Genomic DNA, 22246 nt, shown 5'->3' with positions numbered 1-22246 from the left:
CTAAAACGTTCTAACTGGGAACCGACCAAGTCATTTAACCAGCGCTAAAGCACGGGGTCTCGGCAGGGTAACACATCTGAGTCACCTGGAGCTCTGAACAATCCTGACAGCCAGACCCCACACCAGACCAATCCCATTCATGCGAAGCCAGACCCCACACCAGACCAATCCCATTCATGCGAAGCCAGACCCCACACCAGACCAATCCCATTCACGTGGCACTGGTATTTTTTAAAAGTTCCCCAGATGATTTTGAAGTGAGAGCTGGGCTGAAAACCAGAGAATTGCTAGTGTTTACAAAGTTCCAAATTGGGTACACAAAGGTAACTGGAACTCCTGGATGTCTGGAGCATGTGCTATGTTGTCAACTGTCTGAAGTCCCCTGAAGCGTGGGAGTCTGGCCTGCAGACGCACCCAGCCCATCGCTGCCATCATTTTACTCACTGTCCTGGGCCACCTGGTCCCTTTCCAGTCCCTTGAATGTGCCCAGCCAGTGCCGGCTCAAGGTGTCTGCATTCACTACTCTCTGTCCGAACACCTTCAGTCTCATCCCCGCGTGGCTACCCTGCCACCGCTTCTGCTTCCAAAGTCTTCCCTAACCACCCTATCTGACTGCCCCCCAAGTCCCTTCTACTCTATTTTTGTTTTCTTTTTGGTACCATGCTATCTGAAATGAGCTTATTTGTTTACAGTCTCTTCCCAGAACTAAATGTGAGTTCCTAAAGTCCTTATTCATCACTACGTTTTGTGCCTGGTATACAGAAGGTAGTCAATAATTATTATTAGTTTGATATCGTTATCATCAATGTAGTTTTTAGGTTAATTCTATACTATACAAAACTTGGCATTTGTGTCAGCAGAATGGATGCTCTACCAGGCAAGGAACTTGTCTTTTGTTCAATGCTGTATCCCCAGAGCCTAGAAAAATGCCTGGCATATAGGCACTCGTATTTGGTGGGTGAATCGTAATTCTGAGCCTTTGATTTTTCAATAATTGGAATTGATAAAAGGTATGTACTGGGAAAATTCACTTCATTGTTACTAAAGTACCTATAATATCACCTCCAATGCCTGCCAAGGTCAACTCGACTGTATGGTAATACTTCCTTACACGATTATTTTTCCACTGGAAAACTGAAATAGGAGGGAGGTGGGTGGGCCATAGGTATTATGCTCTAGCTAAAATCTGTAATCACAAAACACCTGAGGTGTGATGATCTATGTGACACTAAAGAAAAGGGAAGAAAAATGAAAAACATATCCAACTAATGATGTATTTAGTGTCATGAAAACCTGATCTACCTAGCAGCTCAGAGCCTTTACGTATACACTGCTCCTAAAATTACGGTTTCCTCTGCACTAACAAATTGGTTTCCTAGCAAATACACTGAATTTTAACCACCGCTTATATAAAATTCCAAATGCAGCATCATTATCAGCCCTGTAAGATGATAGGGAGTTATTACATTTATTAAGTCATCTCTATATTTTAATTAATTTAATATTAAACAAATGGTCTTACCCTATGGCACTAGCAAGATCTTCCCAGTCTATTTCATTAGTATCTTCCACATTTATTTCATACAACCTGTGAGAAAAAATAAAAATTAAATTTTCAAGCAAAAATAATCATGATAGCCATCTTCATGGACGCGTGGAGTGCTGAGAGCTGGAAGGTATGCGCGCTTTCGCCGCATTCCAGCTCCCTCATTACACATGCACAGTGAGCTCAGCATCCCAGCCCAAGGTTAATCCAGGTCAGTCAGTTGGTGGGCTACAGAGATGGGCTGAAAAGACCTCTTTCCTCTTTCTGAGCCCTTTGTGTCTCTCAACAAACCATGTTGCTTTCTCACAGTAAAAAACACCACCTCATCGTTCAACATAGACACACAGTAAGAGGACATCTGTACTATGTGACAGACACTGTGAAGGTCTTTTTTTTTGATACAGGGTCTCGCTCTGTCACCCTGGCTGGACTGCAGTGGCGTGATCGTGGCTCACTGCAGCCTCAACCACCTGGACTCAGGCAACTCTCCCACCTCAGTCTCTCAAGAAGCTGGAACCATAAGCACGTGGCACCATGCCTGGCTAATTTTTTAGATTTTGTGTAGGGATGGAGTCTTGACATGTTGCTCAGGCTGGTCTCAAACTCCTGGGCTCCTCCTGCCTTGGCCTCCCGGTGTTGGGATTATGGGCGTCAGGCACCACGCCGAGCCAAGTTAAGACCTTAAAGTGCACAAATTCATTTACAGTAACCCTCCCCGCCCCATCTACAGACAGGGAAATGGTGCCAAGAGACTCAGTCATGGGCTCCAGATTACATGACTAATAGGTGGGGCCCACACTGGAACCCAGGCCTGCTTGACTTGAGATGCCCTTCTTGGATCTGGTAATGTATGCTGTCTCTCTAGCAGGGAAGACTGGGTGGGGGCATAACCACCCCCCGATCCACCCCTAGGAAAGAGGATCAGGAAACCCACAGTGAGCCTTAGGCAGGGCTCACGTGTGAGGCAGAGGGAATGAAGGCGGACAGCAGGGCCAGAACCCACAGGCTTCTGCTGCTCTTTCCTGTTCCTCAGTCGACACGGGCCAGGTCCACTAGTCTCACACGCATCACAAAACGGGCCCATGTCTCCCTTTTCCTCGTCACCCTTCAACAGTTTAGGGGGGACCCTGCATGGACGAGGAACTCAAAGACAAAACCAAAGACAAGCAAGGGTGACACCAACAAGCTCATGCTGGAGCACAGGAGGGCTCTGCCTGAATCATTTACCCCCATTTTCCAATAGGCGTAAATAACTTATATCCATATGAAATGCTTCAAAGACTAAAATAACTACACGGAGTACACAGTATGTTTCACACGTTATTTTCTTTTATCCTCCTGAAAGCACTAAGAGCTAGGTACAATTATCGTCATCCTCAGTAGATGAGTTAAGATGAGTAAACTGAGACTTAGAAGGGTAGGTCATATGCCCACAATACATGCGGAAAGTGCTGGAACAGGGATTTGGACCTTGGCAATCTCACTGCAGACTCTGCTGGGTTAACAACTTCTCTTTGGCTAGAGACAGAAACAGTTAAGAGGCATCCGTTTTTATTTTTCATACCTTTCAATAAGGCTGACCTTGGCCCGCAGGGCATTCATGCCATAGTATATACGCCGGCCATTAGTCATCCTCTTGGTTAGAATTTCTGTCCTACATTAAAAGGAAGAAAAACATAGTTTACTTTCAAGGGTAGAGTTTTCATTAAAATATCCTGTATTTTTCTCATCTAAATTGTTCTCATTCAGAACCAACTTCTAACTTTTCTTTTTTTTTTTTGAGACGGAGTCCCACTTTGTCACCCAGGCTGGAGTGCAGTGTCGCAGTCTCAGCTCACTGCAACCTCCACCTTCCGGGTTCAAGCGATTCTCCTGCCTCAGCCTCCTGAGTAGCTGGGATTCCTTACAGGTGCACACCACCACGCCCGGCTAATTTTTGTATTTTCAGTAGAGACAGGGTTTCACCATGTTGGCCAGGCTGGTCTCAAACTCCTGGCCTCAAGTGATCCACCTGCCTAGGCCTCCCAAAGTGCTGGGATTACAGACATGAGCCACAGTACCTGGACCTCAATGTATTTTGACTATTTATACACAGACAGGCATTGCTCTTATTATCATTACCAGCCTTGGAACATCAAATAAGACAAATTTAGTAAAGTGAGAAATGATTTGATGATTCCTCTAATGCCAAAGCTAGTGGCTGCAGGCTGACTGAAGGTTCTAGTAAAGGCAGTGACCCAATTAAAAAGATTTTAAAAGTACTTATCTTGAATAGCAAAATTTGTCACAATCTGATAGATCATTAGCTGTTATATTTACATTCTTGGTAACGGAGATACACACGCTGATCAACAACATTGTTGCTCTTAATGAGAGCCATCCACGTTTACAGGGTTGAAATGTACCAGTGGAGGTCACTTCAATGTTACACAAGGTAAATATACGTTCAGAGTTTAAGTTTCCTATTTTTATCTCAAATTAATAGCTAAATCTTGCATGTTATCTTAATTATGTTGATCTTGAACCAGTACTACCCTTAATGATCACCATGTCCTCCTTTTAACATTGGTATGTCATCCTCCACTTGAGGCTTATAACTCACTCTTCCTTTTTTTTTTTTTTTTTTTTTGAGACAGAGTCTGGCACTGTCGCCGGGGCTGGAGTGCAATGGCGTGATCTCGGCTCACTGTAACCTCCGCCTCTTGGGTTCAAGCAATTCTCCTGCCTCAGCCTCCCGAGTAGCTGGGATTACAGATGCCCACCATCCCGCCGGCTAATTTTTTGTATTTTTAGTAGAGATGGGGTTTCACTATGTTGGCCAGGCTGGTCTTGAACTCCTGACCTTGTAATCCACCTGCCTCAGCCTCCCAAAGTGCTGGGATTACAGGTATGAGCCACCGTGCCCGGCCCTCACTCTTCCTTCTTTTAGCTAAAAATAGAGGTAAAAAGAGCTCTGGTTCCTCCAACATTCCCTGTTCTTTGGAGTTTATTCCCCTGGAGTTGTAAGGTATATAAGCAGTATGATCTAGGAGTTTGCTTTTAACACAAAATATGTCTACTCTGGATTTTACTCCTATTTATTATTCAAGAGCCACTGAGTGCCCTTCATGTGCAAGGTGGGGGGGTCATGAGCATGCAGAACCACTGGTTTGAGGAGTTCGCTGCAGCTGGACATCCAGCTCCGCGACTCTCCAGGTCTTGGAAAAGCTATATCCAGCAAAGAATGTGTGGCAGAAGCAGGACTGAAACTGTCTCTATGTGACTGACGCAGCCAGGAGCATGCCTACCTCGCTTCATCTGAGGAACCGCAGAAGCAGAAAGCACATTAGAAGGGTGGAGCTGCTACTGATCACTACACTTGTGATTTCTCTCTGTATGTTAGTTTTCTATCTTTTCTCTCTCTATATATTTTTTATTTTTTTGAGACAGAGCCTCGCTCTGTTGCCCAGGCTGGAGTGCAATGGGGCGATCTCAGCTCACTGCAACCTCCACTTCCTGGGTTCAAGCGATTCTCCTGCCTCAGCCTCCTGAGTAGCTGGGACTACTGGTGGCTGTGAGCCACCACACTTGGCTAATTTTTGTATTTTTGGTAGAGACAGGGTTTTGCCACATTGGCCAGGCTGGTCTTGAACTCCTGCCCTCAAGTGATCGGCCTGCCTCATCATCCCAAAGTGTTGGGATTACACGCATGAGCCACTGCGCGTGGCCCCTTTTTTTCTAATGCTGCCAACAGATTGCTACCTTGTTTTATTAAAGACTTAGAAAGAGTGAAGAAATCAGAAGTCAATATTCAGTTTTAAAAAGGTTCAAGTTCTTTAGGAGAAAAGCATACACTCTTCAATGCATCAGGGCTAGTTACGTGCTCATTTAAATCAGAGAGTGATATGGAAGCAGCGGGGGCAGCAGACTAGACACGATTGTTCTTGACACGTCAGCTTCCCCACGGCAGTTACACAGATATTCTTGGTAACCTCACCTCTCCACAGAAGCTGGAGACACAGAGAAAGAGAGAGGGAAGAACTTACCACTTACTTTTACACTGCATCCAATTTCTGGTTTGCACTTTAGCTTCTACTTCTACCCAAGATATGCCCTTGTAGAGTTTTTCCCGAACAATTGATAGGCAACTTTCAGGATTTTCTTGGAGTTTGGAATCCACCTCTTTTAACTCCTGGGGAGACATCTTCTTCAGAATCACTTCTTCGACAGCCTTGATTAGTTTCCGGGTTTCAGACTTACTCCAAGCACCACGATTTCTTTCTGTAGATATAATAAAAAGGTGGTCTTATAGTTGCTAGTCTATTTGCTTTCAAACACAATATTAAAAATGAAATGATAAATTGGGTACTTTTCAGAAAATAATGCACATCTCAATTATATAGACATAAAACAAACACAATTATGTGCATATTAAAATGAAATTACTAACACGGTCATGGATTCTTTTTAAGAACTAAAGCCAGAAATTATTAAATAAGTCCTTTCTTAAAGCAATGTTTTATTTATTTATTTCAAAACAGTTGTTCATCCTGTTTCTGAGAACAATGTCTCCTGCATCAAATTGTGAGGTTCCCAAACATTTAATGGGGGAAGAAAAGCCAGCCAAATGGCTTTTATGTTATGTACATGTCTCTTGGCCAAGAGTTCCTAGTGTAACAATAATAGCTACACTGATACCAACACAGTACTTGATGAAGGCACCTGAGAATTTCTGAAGCCAGTTATCTGTGGCGGATGCCCCAAAGTATCAACGGTTCACCCTTCTTCACTAGAGACATTCACGGTCACGCTAAGTAAGGAGTGTCACACTGGCAGCTGTTTGGCTGTGCTTTTGGTCTGGCCCACAGAATGTTACATTTTCCCCTCAATAACAATTTGGATGAATATTTAAAAATCAAGAGATTTCCAAGAAAGAAAAAAAGATATCTAGAGTTCCCAAAATTAAAAAAAAAAAACAATTTAAGATTTTCCTCTAGTTCTTGGAAACTTGAAGAACTGGCTGCAAGGCACTAGCTGTGTGGCTGGAGTGTGTGAGCCCCTGTGCTAAACAGAAAACCCGGTCAGGACTGTCTTCTGAAAGGAAACCTTTTAGGAAAGAGGAGACAGAGACAGGAGGTCACCAACACTGGTTCTGAGAAAAGTCCCCGCCTGACGGGCACGAACCGCGTGCTGCCTCCCTCCCAACGTGTCCCGTGCCACTGCGGGGAAGTGACCCTCCGCCCAGGCTCTCCCACCACCAGTTTATTGGGGTCCTGGTCCACTTGGCAGTTATATTTGCACGGACAGTTACTGAAGTGTGGTAAAAACCAGCCTAGTGGGGTAAAGGTCACATGGCTTCACTGAACACACGAGGAAACCAAACAAATTAGTATAGAGAACAGCTTAAGAAACAAAGCTCTCGCGGAAGACAGGTCTATGGTGATTTCTGGGCATTGGATCGGTTATGGCTGAACCAGGCCTGTCAGGGCTTATTTCTTCAGCGAGGTGGGCACTGGGGGCTGCCACTTACGACTGCTGATCTGTGAGAACTTGAGGGCCACGGAGAGGCTACTTCGGGCCACCATCTCACCAATCGTCTTCCAGTCATTCCCAAGGAGGGAATGGTACATCTTTAACTTCTCAGTATCTCCTTCGCTATACCTAGGAGAAAGGGAAAATGTTTTACAAGTTTAAACGAACTATCAGATTAAAAATGGTATTCTCATCCCAGTACGCAGCAATTGTGGGGAAAGCTGAATGGGGCAGGCTGTCAGGGAACCCGGTCACAGCTCTCTTCACTTCCTGTTGGCATCTCAGTGGTGGTCATCCTATCAATCAATCACTGAAGTGGAGACCAGAGGCCTGGCTCAACTGAACAGCAGCCGGAGCAATCACTTAGCCCTTCTTCAGCTCAGAGCCTCTGTCCCTGTGGTGGAAACGGCCTTCCTCCACCCTGCCTGGACAGTGCCTGCATGCTCGCCAGTGCCGTTTAAAGGGTGCGTTTTCGGGGAGTGCCTCCCTGACCCCCTTAGCCTGAAGTCTCCCTGTTGATTGCTCCTGGAGAACACTGTGCTTCTCTTCCATGGCACTGGTCACAACCTGCACTCACACGTGCACCGGCTCCCTTGTTCACGCCTCTTCCTCTAGACCAGCACTGCCCAACAGAAACATAATACGAGCCTCTTACGGAGTTTAAGTTTCCTAGTAGTCATAGGAAAACTCACTTTACCTAGTTTTAATAAAAGGAACTTTAAGAATATATTTCTTACATGGACATGTTGCGTGATGAAAAACAAAAACAAAATATAATATATTTCATTGAACTCAATACATTAAAAATGCCTATCATTTCAACACGTCATCAGTATCAAAAAATATCAACGATGTATTTTACATTCGTTTCTTCATCTTGAGCCTTCAAAACCCAGCATGTGTTTTACTCTGACAGCACATCTCAATGTGGACTAACTACATTTCAAATGTTCCACAGGCCCAGGAGGCTGCTGGTCACCATACTGGAAGACACAGCTCTAGAAGGGAAGTTCCATGAGGGCAGAGATCTTGTCGGTTTCGTATACTATGTTATCCATAATGCTTGACAGACAAAAGATGGCTTTACTGTATAAACTGCATAAACATGCAACAAATGGCTTTACTGTAAATATGTAACTACTTGAGAAATGTAAAGTGCATTCATCCTACATAAAAATACATGTTGGGAGCAAGCCCCCCCCAAACTGGCCATAAACAGAATCTCTGCAGCACTGTAACATGTTCATAATGGCCCTAATGCTCACGCTGGAAGGTTGTGGGTTCACGGGAATGAGGGCAAGGAACACGGGGCCCGCCCAGGGCGGAAAACCGCTTAAAGGCATTCTTAAGCCACAAACAATAACATGAGCGATCTGTGCCATAAGGACATGCTCCTGCTGCAGTTAACTAGCCCAACCTATTCCTTTAATTCGGCCCATCCCTTCGTTTCCCATAAGGGATACTTTTAGTTAATTTAATATCTATAGAAACAATGCTAATGACTGGTTTGCTGTTAATAAATACGTGGGTAAATCTCTGTTCGGGGATCTCAGCTCTGAAGGCTGTGAGACCCCTGATTTCCCACTTCACACCTCTATATTTCTGTGTGTGTGTCTTTAATTCCTCTAGCACCGCTGGGTTAGGGTCTCCCGGACCGAGCTGGTCTCGGCAAATACATATATTAAAGTACTAAGAAAAGCACTATAATATTATAAATGGATTTTAAGATTAAACGCCTAAATATTTAAATAAATAAAAAGCAATCTTTATAACATCTTCAGATTCCTATCTGAGTAGGAATGGTGGTTTATGTCATCACTAAGAAGTCCTAAAAAATATAATTTCTTTTTTTTTTTTCTTTGAGACAGGGTCTGGCTCTGTCACCTAGGCTGGAGCACAGTGGCATGATCATGGCTCACTGCAACCTCCACCTCCTGGGATCAAGTGATCCTCCCACCTCAGCCTCCCAAGTAGCTGGGACTACAGGTGCATACCAGGCTAATTTTTGTATTTTTTGTAGAGTCACGTTGCCCAGGCTGGTCTCAAACTCCTAATCCAGTGATCCGCCTGCCTCAGCCTCCCAAAGTGCTGGGATTACAGGCATGAGCCACCGCACCCAGCCAAAAACAAACAATAACATCAGAGCATTTTCAGACATTTGTCTGTAAATGCAGCGTATGGTGAATAGAAACTGGTTATTCTTCACTATTTTTTTTTTTGAGGCGGAGTCTTGCTGTATTTCCCAGGCTGGAGTGCAGTGGCGCAATCTCGGTTCACAGCAACCTCTGCCTCACAGGTTCAAGCAATCTTCCTGCCTCAGCCTCCCAAGTAGCTAGGATTATAAGCGTTTGCCACCACGCCCGGCTAATTTTTGTATTTTTAGTAGAGATAAGGTTTCACCATGTTGGCCAGTCTGGTCTCGAACTCCTGACCTCAAGTGATCCGCCCACCTCAGCCTCTCAAAGTGCTGGGAATTATAGGTGTGAGCCACTGTGCCTGGCCTATTTTTCACTATTAAGAATCATGGCTGTAAGCCAGGTGTGGTGGCTCAAGCCTGCAATCCCAGGCTGAGGGAGGCTGAGGCAGGAGGATCACTTGAGGTCAGGAATTTGAGACCAGCCTGGTCGACAAGGTGAAAGCTCGTCTCCACTAAAAATATAAAAATTAGCTGGGTGTGGTGGCACACGCCTGCAGTCCCAGCCTCTTGGGAGGCTGAGGCAGGAGAATCGCTTGAATCCAGGAGGTGGAGGTTCCAATGAGCCGAGTTCGCACCACAGCACTCCAGTCTGGGTGACAGAGTGAGACCCTGTTCCAAAAAAAAAAAAAAAAATTGCCAGACACAGTGTCTCACACCTGTAATCCCAGCACTGTGGGAGGCTGAGGCAGGTGGATCGCCTGAGGTCAGGAGTTCCAGACCAGTCTGACCAATATGGTGAAACCCCGTCTCTACGAAAAATACAAAAATTAGCCGGGCGTGGTGGTGGGTGCCTGTAGTCCCAGCTACCCGGGAGGCTGAGACAGGAGAATTGCTTGAACCTGGGAGGCGGAGGTTGCAGTGAGCCAAGATCGCGCCATTGCACTCCAGCCTGGGCGACAGACTGAGACTCCATTTCAAAAAAAGAAAAAAATAACAAAAAATCAACAACAAAAATTAAAAATTAAAATAATAATAATTCTTTGATTTTTTACTTTCTATTTTTTTAAAGTCAGGAATTGCTTGCTATAAAAATATTCTAAGGGTAAATGATCACCACAACACAAATAATACAGCACAAAGAGATGAACTGTTAGATTTTTAGAATGACTCTAAAAATTACTCTAAAAATTTCATTCCTGTGTGTGTGTCACAGGTGGAAATATATTACCTCAGCTGCCACCATTAACCTGCCAAAAGCATTCTTGTAAGTCCCATTTAAAATGTTACCTTTAGTGGATTTTCTTAAAAGTTCTGTTCACAATTGTCTAACCTCAGGATTGGGGAAAAACAGGCAGGGCAGGTCTCAGTCTGTGTGTGAACTTTCCTCACCTAAGGCTGATTTATTTCTGTAAAAATTTTGAAAAGGAAACCGAGGTCATATCAACGTTGGAAGTTTAGGTAATGACCTATGTCTCAGTTTACAATCACAGGCTAAGCAGAACTCAACTGCCGCTGCCGGAAGATTTATGAAAGCTGCCTCTCAGAGAGAGGTCAAGCAGCTGAGTAGAAGGTAGTTTTCGGGGGCCGTGGAATCCGAGCTAACACCTTCCTGCTTCTCCTTCTGTCCCTGAGCAGAGTGCTAACGTGCTAACCCAAACACTCGGTCTACGTTTGGTTTGTTTTTAAATGTGTTGGAAACAAATTATAATCGGATATTGTATTTGGGGAAAAGGAAGGAGAGAATGACAACCGGGTTAAGCACCCCAAGTTGATACCACTGAACTGCATTTAAGGGACCTAATCCCAGCACTTACCTCCACCTTCAAATAGTTACTAAAAACCCACAGCACTCTGCTAAGTGCTGAAGGGAACATGTGTCGAGATGGGATGTTTGGGTTCACAAGGAGCTTATGACGTAAGCAGAGAGCAGAGCAAACAGGAGTCACAGCACATGAAGCAGCATATGGGGAGTGCTAATGAAAAAGTGTAGAGAAAGCTGCAGATGCAGGAAACAGAAGGTCACCACGGCTTCACTAAAGAGGTGGGGATGGAAAAGGCCATGAAGACACACATTTGACAACAAATACACCACCTGGTTTCACACACACAAATCTGCGTTATTTTTACTGCTAATCCACTGCTGTGAATATTTTGATTTATGGTATCAGCAAAGACTAGAGAAATGTTCTGTCTCAAGCTGCTAAGACTTTTTTCTTACCTGCCTTTGTAATTGTTGACATCGAACATCTTCTTTGCTCGATAGTATATAAGTTTCCAGGGCCGGGCAATGTTCCTACCTAAAGTCAGAAGAAAGGTGATCAGAGGGGCTCACATGAAATGAAGTCGCAATTGTAAAAGGAACCCAGAACAGCCCTTATAACAACATGAACTATCCTAAGCCCCGTGTTAAGGCTGGGATTTCCTACATCCTGAAGAAAGCTGTCTTGCTTTTTTTTTTTTTGAGAGAGTCTCACTCTGTCACTGAGGCTGGAGTGCAGTGGCACTGTGTCGGCTCACTGCAACCTCCATCTCTTGGGTTCAAGCAATTCTCCTGCCTCAGCCTCCCGAGTAGCTGGGATTACAGGTGTCCACCGCCACGCCCAGCTGGTTTTTATATTTTTAGTAGAGATGGGGTTTCACTAAATGAAACCAGGCTGCTTCACCAAATCAACCAGCTGGCCAGGTTCATTTGGTGGCCAGGCTGGTCTTGAACTCCTGACCTCAGGTGATCCGCCCGCCTCGGCCTCCCAAAGTGCTGGGATTACAGGCATGAGCCACCGCATCCGGCCTAAGAAAGCTGTCTTGAAGAGCAGATACACACAATCACCAGTTTCCTTGGAGATCTCCAAAAACTAAATGCTTAGTACCCTGAGGCTCCAGCTTCCGGTCTATGCAATTTGTGGAAAGAATCCTTAAGAGGCAAAGTAGTTTTAAGATAATGTGAATTAAGAGGAAGAGAACACTGCGGTGGAGAATACAGGGTAACAGTTTTCCAGAAGATGAACAATAATCTTTCCCAAATCAGCTTTTCTCACTTTCTCACTCTAAGGGGAAATAATCCCTCAACGGGGGCGTACTAGCCTGCTTTTCTTCGTGGATTCCACATAACACCTAAGAAATTATCCTCTTTAAATTCAAGAGAGATTTGCTTTCGCTCTGATCCTATATGACAGCATGACCTTCTAACTTCACAGGCAGCACCTCCAGTCGGAGGGTTCCAGTTACAAAGCACACACATGGCCACACTGAAAAAACACGGGAGACCGTGGTGCGTATAAGGATGTGCTTTGTGTAGCGTACACAAAATATAAATAAGGAACAGGAGGAGAAACCAAAACCGCAACTATTGCCAAGGAAGAAAGGTAAAAGTTGATCATTTAATTTTTCACCCTGAACTTGGGAGACATGAACACATTCCAAATCCCAGAAAGTACAGACTGGCAATAAGAATACCATCACGGCTGGGCGCGGTGGCTCACGCCTGTAATCCCAGCACGAGGCAGGCGGATCACGAGGTCAGGAGTTCGAGACCATCCTGGCTAACAAGGTGAAACCCCGTCTCTACTAAAAATACAAAAAATTAGCTGGGCGTGGTGGTGGGCACCTGTAATCCCAGCTACTTGGGAGGCTGAGGCAGGAAAATCGCTTGAACCCCAGAGGTGGAGGTTGCAGTGAGCCAAGATTGCACCACTGCACTCCAGCCTGGGAAACAGAACAAGACTCCGTCTCAAAAAAAAAAAAAAGAATATCATCAGCCGTCACAGCAGTTAATGTGCGCCGCCTGCAGGCAATGGGCCAGGTACCGTGCTAACACTTACCATGGGTTATCTTGTTTATGGCTGGAAGGCTGTGGATGGTCAAAGAGTGATTGTTTCTAAACTTACCAATGTGTAATCTAAACGAGTATCTCCTTTTTAAGTTGGTGATCACAGATTTTTCCTCAGGATATCTGTCCGTGTACAGCAGCTTGTCTGCATTCTCAATGCCTGTCAGGGCTAGAAAGTCTTCCACATTTTTCTCTAACTGCTTATTTTCCTTTACAGAAAACTTGCCAAATTTAATAGCGACACCTAGAATTGGGAAAGAACAGGGAGAAAGTGTGTATTGTTAATAATGAACAAAAGCAAACCTATGACTTGGTTTTTCATCAGCAATGACAGTACCTCGGCCCAACAGTCCCAACACCTGACATTCGCCCTCCTGCCCGCACTTGCAGATTTGGCCTTTCCTTCAGGGTTCAGCCCAAGCCACACCTCTTCTGTCAATGTCTTCCTGGGTCATCCTATTCCAAAGTGACCTTTCCTGTTTCATCTATCTTTTTAAAAAATAGTTTCCAAATTTATTTATGCATTCTTTAGAGATAGGGTCTTGCTTTTTCACCCAGGCTGGAGTGCAGTGGCATGATCAAAGTCCACTGCAACCTTGAACTCCTGGGCTCAAGTGATTCTCCTGCCTCAGCCTCCCGAGTAGCTGGGACTACAGGTGTGTGTGACACCTGGCTAATTTTTTATTTTTTGTAAGACAGGGTCTTGCTGTTTTGCCCAGACTGGTCTTAAACTCCAGGCCTCAAGCAATTCTCTTGCCTTGGCCTCCCAAAGTGCTGGGATTACAGGTGTGAGCCACCTCACTTGGCCTAGGTTTACTTTAAAAATATCTTATGGGCAAGGCACAGTGGCTTATGCATGTAATCCCAGCACTTTGGGAGGCCGAGACAGGCGAATCATGAGGTCAGGAGTTTGAGACCAGCCTGGTCAATAATATGGTGAAACCCCATCTCTACTAAAAATACAAAAATTAGCTGGGCTTGGTGGCAGGCGCCTGTAGTCCCAGCTACTTGGGAGGCTGAGGTGGGAGAACCACTTGAACCCAGGAGGCGTAGGTTGCAGTGAGCCGAGATCATGCCACTGCACTCCAGCCTGGGTTACAGAGCAAGACTCTGTCTCAAAAAAAAAAAAAAAAGAAAAAAAAAAAGTCTTTTATGAAATACATACTCATAAAAATTTCAACACAATACACCAAAATGGGATTCTATACCACTCTATAATTGTGTGTACGTGGGTAGTGCTGTCTTTTTTGCTTAATTTGTCTTGTCTATTTTTCTGAATCTCTTCAATCCATTAATTCTGGAAGGTTATGACTCCTCTTTTTACTTTTTTCAATGACCAGTTGTATTGGGTCTCATACAACAGATACTCAGTAAATATTGCTCATTTGTAGTATACAGCCTTAAATTTGCAGTTTATTCTTAAATCCAATAAGCTTTATTATTGGATTTAAGAATAATAAAAGTTATTTATTATTCTTAATAATAATAATTCTTAATAAGAGAGGTTCAGAAACACAGTGAAATCAAGAAGGTGATCAAGTCTATTACAACTGGCTCACCATCAATTTAATATCTTGGAGAAAGAAACGATACCTCATTAAAATTGATTTTAATTTGACAGCATTTTAATTTTATATAACTGTTGTATCATTTCCAGTGTCTCAACCAATTAACCTCTCGTCCCTTCTCTTCTTAGTGGGAATTAATTATCTGGTCTCTTTAGCCCCATTCTTCCTGGCCACCTCTACCAGAAACTGGGCAAGAAAAGGAAAAGCAAGTGCACTTTATTTTGCTAATTTTACAGCTTGGACAATTCTGGTAGGAGATAGAGGTGAAGGCAGAGAAAGAATGCTTCTTGTCGATCTATAAATCTGAATCATCCATAAAAGAAAGTCAGGTGCTAGCTCTGCATACAGGAAGTTCAACAAACACTAAGGCCCCACAAGCTCACCTTGTGCTTTAAATTCCTTAAACCGTTCCAAGTCGTCCCGGTACATCCGCTTGATTGTGCTGGTGGCCCTGTCCTTGATGTTAGGAATGAACTCCTGAAGCTGTTTCACGGCAGAACCCAAATCCGCATCTGAATCATCGGCATCTCCTGAATCTGCAGATAAATATCTTGTTTCGGAATCTTCAGCTGTTTCCACATTGTGTTCTTCATTTGCAGGTTCTAACCTAAGGGGTTAGAAAATTGGGTTGACTAACATTAATACATCACTTGACCTCATAACTTTTAAATTTTTCCTTCTTTTTTTTCGTGAGACAGAGGCTTGCTCTGTCGCCAGGCTGGAGTGCAATGGTGCGATCTCAGCTCACTGCAACTTCTGCCTCCCGGTTCAAGCGATTCTCCTGCCTCAGCCTCCAGAGTAGCTGGGACTACAGGTACGCGCCACCACGCCCGGCTAACTTTTGTATTTTTAGTAGAGACAGGGTTTCGCCATGTTGGCTAGGCTGGTCTCGAACTCCTGGCCTCAAGTGACTCACCCACCTTGACCTCCCAAAGTGCTGGGATTACAGGCATGAGCCACCACGCCTGGCCTTAAACTTTTCTTAAAATGGCTCTCACTTAGGCTACTAGAATATTAAAGCAAGATGAGATCTTGGAGTTGACTCAGTCCGTGATTTTCAAACTTTTTACTGGAACTTGAATTACTTGGATATATCTCAGAGGGAGCCTAGAAGCTAAAAGTGCAGCCCTAAGCCCTATTTCCACTGGTTATTTGCTCAGACTATTTTTCAAAGGTAATTTGGGCTTTTATATTTTTCAAAGGTAATTTGGGCTTTTAAATTTACTCATAGATTTTCTAGGGCTGGAATAGTTCTTAGTGAAAATCGAATCTGTCTTATTTCACACATGAAGAAATTAAACTACCTGCCAAGTTTACACAATTAAAGATGTACGATATTCTGTACAATGAGGGTCTACCTCTTGATGATTTTTGCCATTTAATATGTATGTGCTAAGGGTAGGCACGGTGGTTCACGCCTGTAATCCCAGCACTTTGGGAGGCTGAGGCAGGCGGATCACCTGAGGTCAGGAGTTTGAGACCAGCCTGACTAACAAGGACAAACGTCGTCTCTACTAAAAATACAAAATTAGCCAGGCATGGTGCATGCCGGTAATCTCAGCTACTCGGGAGGCTGAGGCTGGGGAATCGCTTGAACCTGGGAAGTGGAGGGTGCGGTAAGCCGAGATCGCACCATTGCACTCCAGCCTGGACAATAAGAGCAAATCTCCATCTCAAAAATAAATAAATAAATAAAAATTTAAAAAAGTCTGTGCTAACTAAAGAGGTATCGGCAGAATCCATATAAAAGAAATATACCAGCAGCTGGAATACCACTCCCTCGTTACCTTGGTGCCTCTTGCACGTGCTTGCTTGCTGAACAGGCCTGGGTTTTCTTTTGTCGGGGCCTAGATTTCACACCTTCTTCCATCATGGCGCCATCACCTTCTACTGAATCAAAGAGCGTGCTCTCAGAGTTCTTACTGGGCACTGAAAAATCATCACCAGACACTCGTGCCCTTTTGACAGACGTAAGCTTCCTTTTCTTAGACTTCTTCTTTGTACTGTTGGATTCCTTGAACCTTTTAAGAGCCGTACTGCCTTCCACAGTCCCAACCTCACTGCCCACCTGTGATCCTTCAGGGTATGCACTCTCGAGGCTCTCAGGCATGGCCACTGCCTCAAATTCCTGGTGATTGGACTTTTTCTTTTTTTTCTTAGACTTGTTTTTATAAGCAGGTGCTGGTATTTCTGCAGTTTCACCATGCAGGCCCACAGCAGGCCGGGATTCCTGCATATCAGCGCCAACCTCAGTGCCCACTTGTGATCCTTCAGGCATGGCCAATGCCTCAAATTCCCGGTGATTGGACTTTTTCTTCTTTTTTTTCTTAGACTTTTTTTTGTGAGCAGGTCCTAGTAGTTGTGGAGTTTCATCATCCAAGCCCACAGTAGGCTGGGATTCCTGCGTATCAGTCCCAGCCTCTCTGCCTGCTTGCGATCCTTCAGGCATGGCCAGTGTCTCATATTCCTGGTTACTGGACTTTTTCTTTTTTTTCTTAGACTTGTTTTTATGAGCAGATGCTGGTAGTTCTGTAATTTCACCCCCTGGACCCACAGAAAGCCAGGACTCCTCCTGGTGGGATTCCGACTGAGGCAGGGTGTCCCTTGCCCGCTGGCTCTCCCAGGATGCAGCTTTCCTCTGATGCTTTTTATTCTTTTTCTCCCTAACTTTACTGTGCAATGCCTCTGATTTATGTGCATGTGACTTAGCAAGTACCTGAAATTTGTCTGTTTTAGGCTTTCTTGGTAACTTCTGTTCTATGCTCATATCAACACAAACAACATCAACATCCTTTCTAAAATGCTTTGGTGTGTTGTTAATATTTTCTTTATCCACAAGGACAACTGTAACACCTGCTTCCTCATCCACCTCCAAAGCACTGTATCTTCTCTTTTTTCTCTTTTTGAGTGTGGAAGTGGCATTTGCAGTCTCATCACAGATTCTGGATTTTTTCAAAGGAGAGGAAATGAGATGCTGGAAATCTTTTTTCCTCTTTTTCCTCCTAGTTATTTGAGACTGTTCATTCACCAGGGAGGAGTCTCTGAAAATTTCGTGGGAATGTTTCTGAGGTCTTTCCTTATGTATAGAACACTTTTTCTTTTTCTTGTCAGAAACTGGAGTATGGATTTCAAATCTGCTTGATTCTCCTTCCATTTTATTCCTATATGGAAATGTGACAACAGTGGTTTATTTTTGCTTTTTTTTTGAGACGGAGTCTCACTCTGTCGCCCAGGCTGGAGTGCAGTGGCGCGATCTCGGCTCACTGCAAGCTCCGCCTCCTGGGCTCATGCCATTTTCCCACCTCAGCCTCCCGAATAGCTGGGACTACAGGCACCCACCAGCACGCCCGGCTAATTTTGTTTTTGTATTTTCAGTAGAGATGGGGTTTCACTGTGTTAGCCAGGATGGTCTCGATCTCCTGACCTCGTGATCCGCCCACTCCAGCCTCCCAAAGTGCTGGGATTACAGGCGTCAGCCACCGTGCCTGGCCTATTTTTGCATTTTAAACATAGCCTCAGCGGAAAAAATCACAGCAAAATGAAATTGTATGACAAATGACAAGCCTGTAGTCATGATTACAAATTTCAGATTATTCTAGATACACAGGTGGCTCACTGGAATTCTCTCTGTCTGGTCCCACTGCCTTTATGATGGAGAAAAAAAGAGTTAACAGAGAACAACAGTGCCCTGCACCATAAGGCCCCTGTCCCCCACAGCCTCACCTCTGAACTCATCTTCCAACTCTGCGTTTAAGCCACAAGCAGCTTGTTTTGCTTCCTCAAACGTGCCATAACCTTTCCCCCCCAGCTCTCCATGAAATTCTCTCCACAGCCTCCCCACCCTCCTTGCCTCCTGCCATCCTTCAGAGCTTGGTTTGAAGATCAGTTCTTCAAGAAAGTTTTCCCTGATTCCTTGGGCTTGGCCTGATTCCCAAGTAATATACTTTCATATTTAAAAAAGAAACATTTATTTAGTCATTTACAGGCTGTCTTTTCTGCTTAAAAAAAAAAAAAAAGACAAAGAAAAAAGAAAACAAGGAAGAAAAAGATGGTTTATCTGTCTTGTTCCCCTCTGTGTTTGTACCATGGAGAAGCCATTAGACTCCATTCGAGTGCAGGATCCACAAAAGGGCTTCGCAGTGGGGATATCAGGTATCCACTGACCTCAAACCAGAAGTTGGCCTCTTTGTGAAAGAAGTTGGATATGCCTTGTTAGTGTCCAATAAAGAGCGGACGTTCTGCGATACACTGGAATAAATTTCACAAGCCACTAACGTTAATACTCACATATAGGGTGTGTGCACTTGGAATTAAAATACAGAAATATAAATGCACTTTCCAAAAGAGATGATTAAAAATATAATTTTGCAAACATGTCTTATTGTTCTCTTTGCTCTGTATTGCTTCTGGGTTTCATTTTTTTAGATTTATCTTTGGCTAAATAACACATTTACGTCGTACAAAAATAAAAATGATCTTCATATTTCCTCTCCTTTTTTACACAGAAGGTAACACCTATATATTGTGATCTGCATTTGCTATTTTCACCTAACAATAGATCCTGGAGCTCTCTCTATATCAGCGGTCTTTAAAGTCTCAATGCTAAGCACATTTTCTACAGAAGCTACCTAATTTATCCGGGGTAGTAAATATCAGCTGTATTAGACAAGAAATATGTTACTCCCCCAAGTCTAACACACCTACTTGCACTGCCACATCCTCTCTCTCTCTCTCTCTTGCTGCAACAAAGGAAGTGTCCCTTCTGTCAAAGGCTATTTCCTTCCGTTATAGGAAGGAAAATGTGTGCTGGCTCCCAACCCTCTCCTGCCTTCTCAGAGAGATTGTGGTCTCTCCGTATCTTCTCTTTCATCTCTCTCCTGTATCTTCAGCCTGCGTTTTCTAGCAAAATACCAACAATATTTAATCTCCTCTAACTTAAAAAAAAAAAGCAACTGTCGTTTAACCCTAAAGTCTCATCCAGCTGTTCTCTTTCTTCCCCTTCACAGCAACATTTCCTGAAAGAGAAATCACTCTTTCCATTACCTCACCTTTCATCCACTTATTAACCCACATCCTTGTAGCTCCCACCCCACTACTCCACTGAGACCGTTCCAGCAAGAGTGCCTTTGTTCTTAAAGCCACAAATTTCAACAGATGCTTTTCAGGCCCATCTTTTAGGACCTCTTAATAAATCACGAACAGAGCAAAGCAGATTATTTCTTTTTTTTCTTTTTTTTTTTGAGACGGAGTCTTGCTCTGTCGCCCAGGCTGCAGTGCAGTGGCGTGACCTCGGCTCACTGCAAGCTCTGCCTCCCGGGTTCACGCCATTCTCCTGCCTCAGCCTCCAGAGTAGCTGGGACTACAGGTGCCCGCCACGACGCCCGGCTAATTTTTTTGTATTTTTTAGTAGAGACGGAGTTTCACCGTGTTAGCCAGGATGGTCTCGATCTCCTGACCTTGTGATCCAACCGCCTCGGCCTCCCAAAGTGCTGGGATTACAGGCGTGAGCCACCCACCGGCTGATTTCTTTTCTTTTCTTTTTTTCTTTTTCTTTTCTTTTTTTTTTTTTTTGGAGACAGAATCTCGTTCTGTCACCCAGGCTGGAGTGCAGCGGCGCGATCTCGGCTCACTGCAACCTCCGCCTCCCGGGTTCAAGCGATTCTCCTGCCTCAGCCTCCGGAGTAGTAGCTGGGATTACAGGCGCACGCCACCAAGCCCGGCTAATCTTTGTATTTTTAGTAGAAACGGGGTTTCGCCATGTTGGCCAGGCTGGTCTTGAACTCCTGACCTCAGGTGACCCACCTGCCTCGGCCTCCCAAAGCGCTGGGATTACAGGCGTAAGCCACAGCACCCGGCCTTGATTTCTTTAAATAACATTTCCCCTTCCATCAGTTCCTTTCCTTCTTTTTTGTAAATACTTCCTAGGCTGCTCTCTGGTCTCTGGAGCCCAGTACAACCTTCTAAATATATAGTCTCTCCCTGCTAAAAACTTTTTAGGGTTCCCCTGTTATTCTTAAGATAAAGTCAAAATCCTCACAGACCTGCAAGAGTCTTCATTTCTTCATAATCTAGCCTAGAGATGGACAGAGGTTAAGTCCATGCCTACCTCTCTACCTCTCACTTCTCTCTAGGTTTCAGAAACCCTGCTGTTTTCAGTTCCTAGAATACACTACCTTCCTTTTCGTCTCAGGAACTTTGCAAAAACAGCCCATTCCATCAGGAAAGCTCTTCCTCCGCATTACCTTTCTGCCCTTTAACTGGTCCAAGTATGAAAGCCACTTTCTCAAGAGGACCTCTCTAACTCCTTAGCCGGTCTCATCTTTCTGGTTAACAGTGTTTCCCAACAACCAGCTGCTCCCCATCGCACTTTTGGCAGTTATAATATGATCGGCTTCTTGAGGGCTGGAATCCTGGCCATCTTGCTCCCAAATGGCTCCCCAGTCAGTGCTCGATACATATCGAAAGAACGGATATGCATTTATTCCCCCTTACTCAGAACATACACTTCCCGCTCTGCAGGTACGTGCCCAAACCTGGTCCCGGATTCTCTCACCGCCTTTGGGGTGCGAGAGAGACCCCGCTCTGCTCCCGGGTGGGCGCTCCAGGGCTGAGACTGGAGGAACTAACCAGATGTGAATTCTGCATCTTCTCACTCCCAAAGACCCAAGCCGCGGCCGGGCGCGGTGGCTCACGCCTGTCATCCTAGCACTTTGGGAGGCCGAGGCGGGTGGATCACCTGAGGTCAGATGTTCGAGACCAGCCTGGCCAACATGGTGAAACCCTGTCTCTACTAAAAATACAAAAATTAGCTAGGCTTGGTGGCGGGCGCCTATAATCCCAGCTACTCGGGAGGCTGAGGCAGGAGAATCGCTTGAACCCAGGAAGCGGAGGTTGCAGTGAGCCAAGATCGCGCCACCGCACTCCAGCCTGGGCGACAAGAGCAAAACTCCATCTTTAAAAGAAAAAAAAAAAAACACCCAAGCCTCAGTTTCCCCGAGATAAGGCCTGGGGCGAAGACCGCGGCCTGGAGACCTCAGGCCAAAAGGCGGGTCTCCCAGAAGACGGGGAAACCCACCACCCCACGCTGAGTTTTTACGCGCGCATTTTGAAAAACAGAAACAACAAAGGCGCTTTCAACTTACCCTCCGAAAGCACCGCCACCTTTCTCCCAACCCGGAAGTGCTGCTGTTGAGGAAGCGGAAGTAGTAGGGCGTCGCCTTCCGGCCCCCTCGGCGTCATGCTGCCATGGTAACACGGCTGCCGCTAGGCCTTGGAGGCGCGCATATTTGCCTACCCATTTTCCTTCTGGGTCCTTTAGAGGTCAGGTGGGGTAGAGAGTGCTCCTGAAACGAAGAAAGTAGGACAGAATCCCCCTCCATTGACGTACTAATGCATGCGTCCATTCCATTTATTCCAGTTTTTGGTGAACTCCAGGAACAACTTGGGAAGACAGATGACAAATCAACTAAGATAATTTCAGATTATCTTGTAAGGAAAATAAAACGGGGTGACGTGATGGAGAGTGACTAGGGGACGGTGGGTGCTACTTTAGATGTAAGAGAGGGCTCACTGAGGAGTGACATTTGAACTGAGTTCTACATGGAAAGGGCAGGCAAAAAATCTAGGCAGAAGAGTGTTCCAGGCTGGAAGTGAGTGCA

At 44.8% G+C, this 22246-nt stretch overlaps 1 protein-coding gene across 4 annotated transcripts in view; it reads right to left on the bottom strand.

Annotated features, from left to right (window-relative positions):
• The window catches only part of TTF1 (transcription termination factor 1), a 30061-nt gene extending 8255 nt beyond the window's left edge, over positions 1–21806 (bottom strand). For 2 of the 4 annotated variants that reach the window (XR_010108997.1, XM_008975982.4), the window contains exons 1-9: positions 21731–21806; positions 16376–17749; positions 14972–15195; positions 13079–13264; positions 11413–11491; positions 7056–7186; positions 5572–5806; positions 3111–3200; positions 1523–1588 (exon numbers count right to left, since the gene is read on the bottom strand). Coding sequence is in view for 2 of the 4 variants with exons in the window: in XM_008975982.4 (XP_008974230.4) it covers positions 1523–1588; positions 3111–3200; positions 5572–5806; positions 7056–7186; positions 11413–11491; positions 13079–13264; positions 14972–15195; positions 16376–17742 (2378 nt within the window). In the remaining 2 variants the exon portion in view is untranslated. Of the gene's footprint in view, positions 1–1522; positions 1589–3110; positions 3201–5571; positions 5807–7055; positions 7187–11412; positions 11492–13078; positions 13265–14971; positions 15196–16375; positions 17750–21730 lie in introns of those variants that run through there. The other 2 variants (XR_010108998.1, XM_014346308.4) reach the window with 2 other exon arrangements.
• Between the last annotated feature and the right edge of the window lie 440 nt (positions 21807–22246).

This window comes from Pan paniscus, chromosome 11, assembly GCF_029289425.2.
Source record: "Pan paniscus chromosome 11, NHGRI_mPanPan1-v2.0_pri, whole genome shotgun sequence".
NCBI lineage: Eukaryota > Metazoa > Chordata > Mammalia > Primates > Hominidae > Pan > Pan paniscus.
This window is presented reverse-complemented; position numbering and strand designations above follow the sequence as displayed.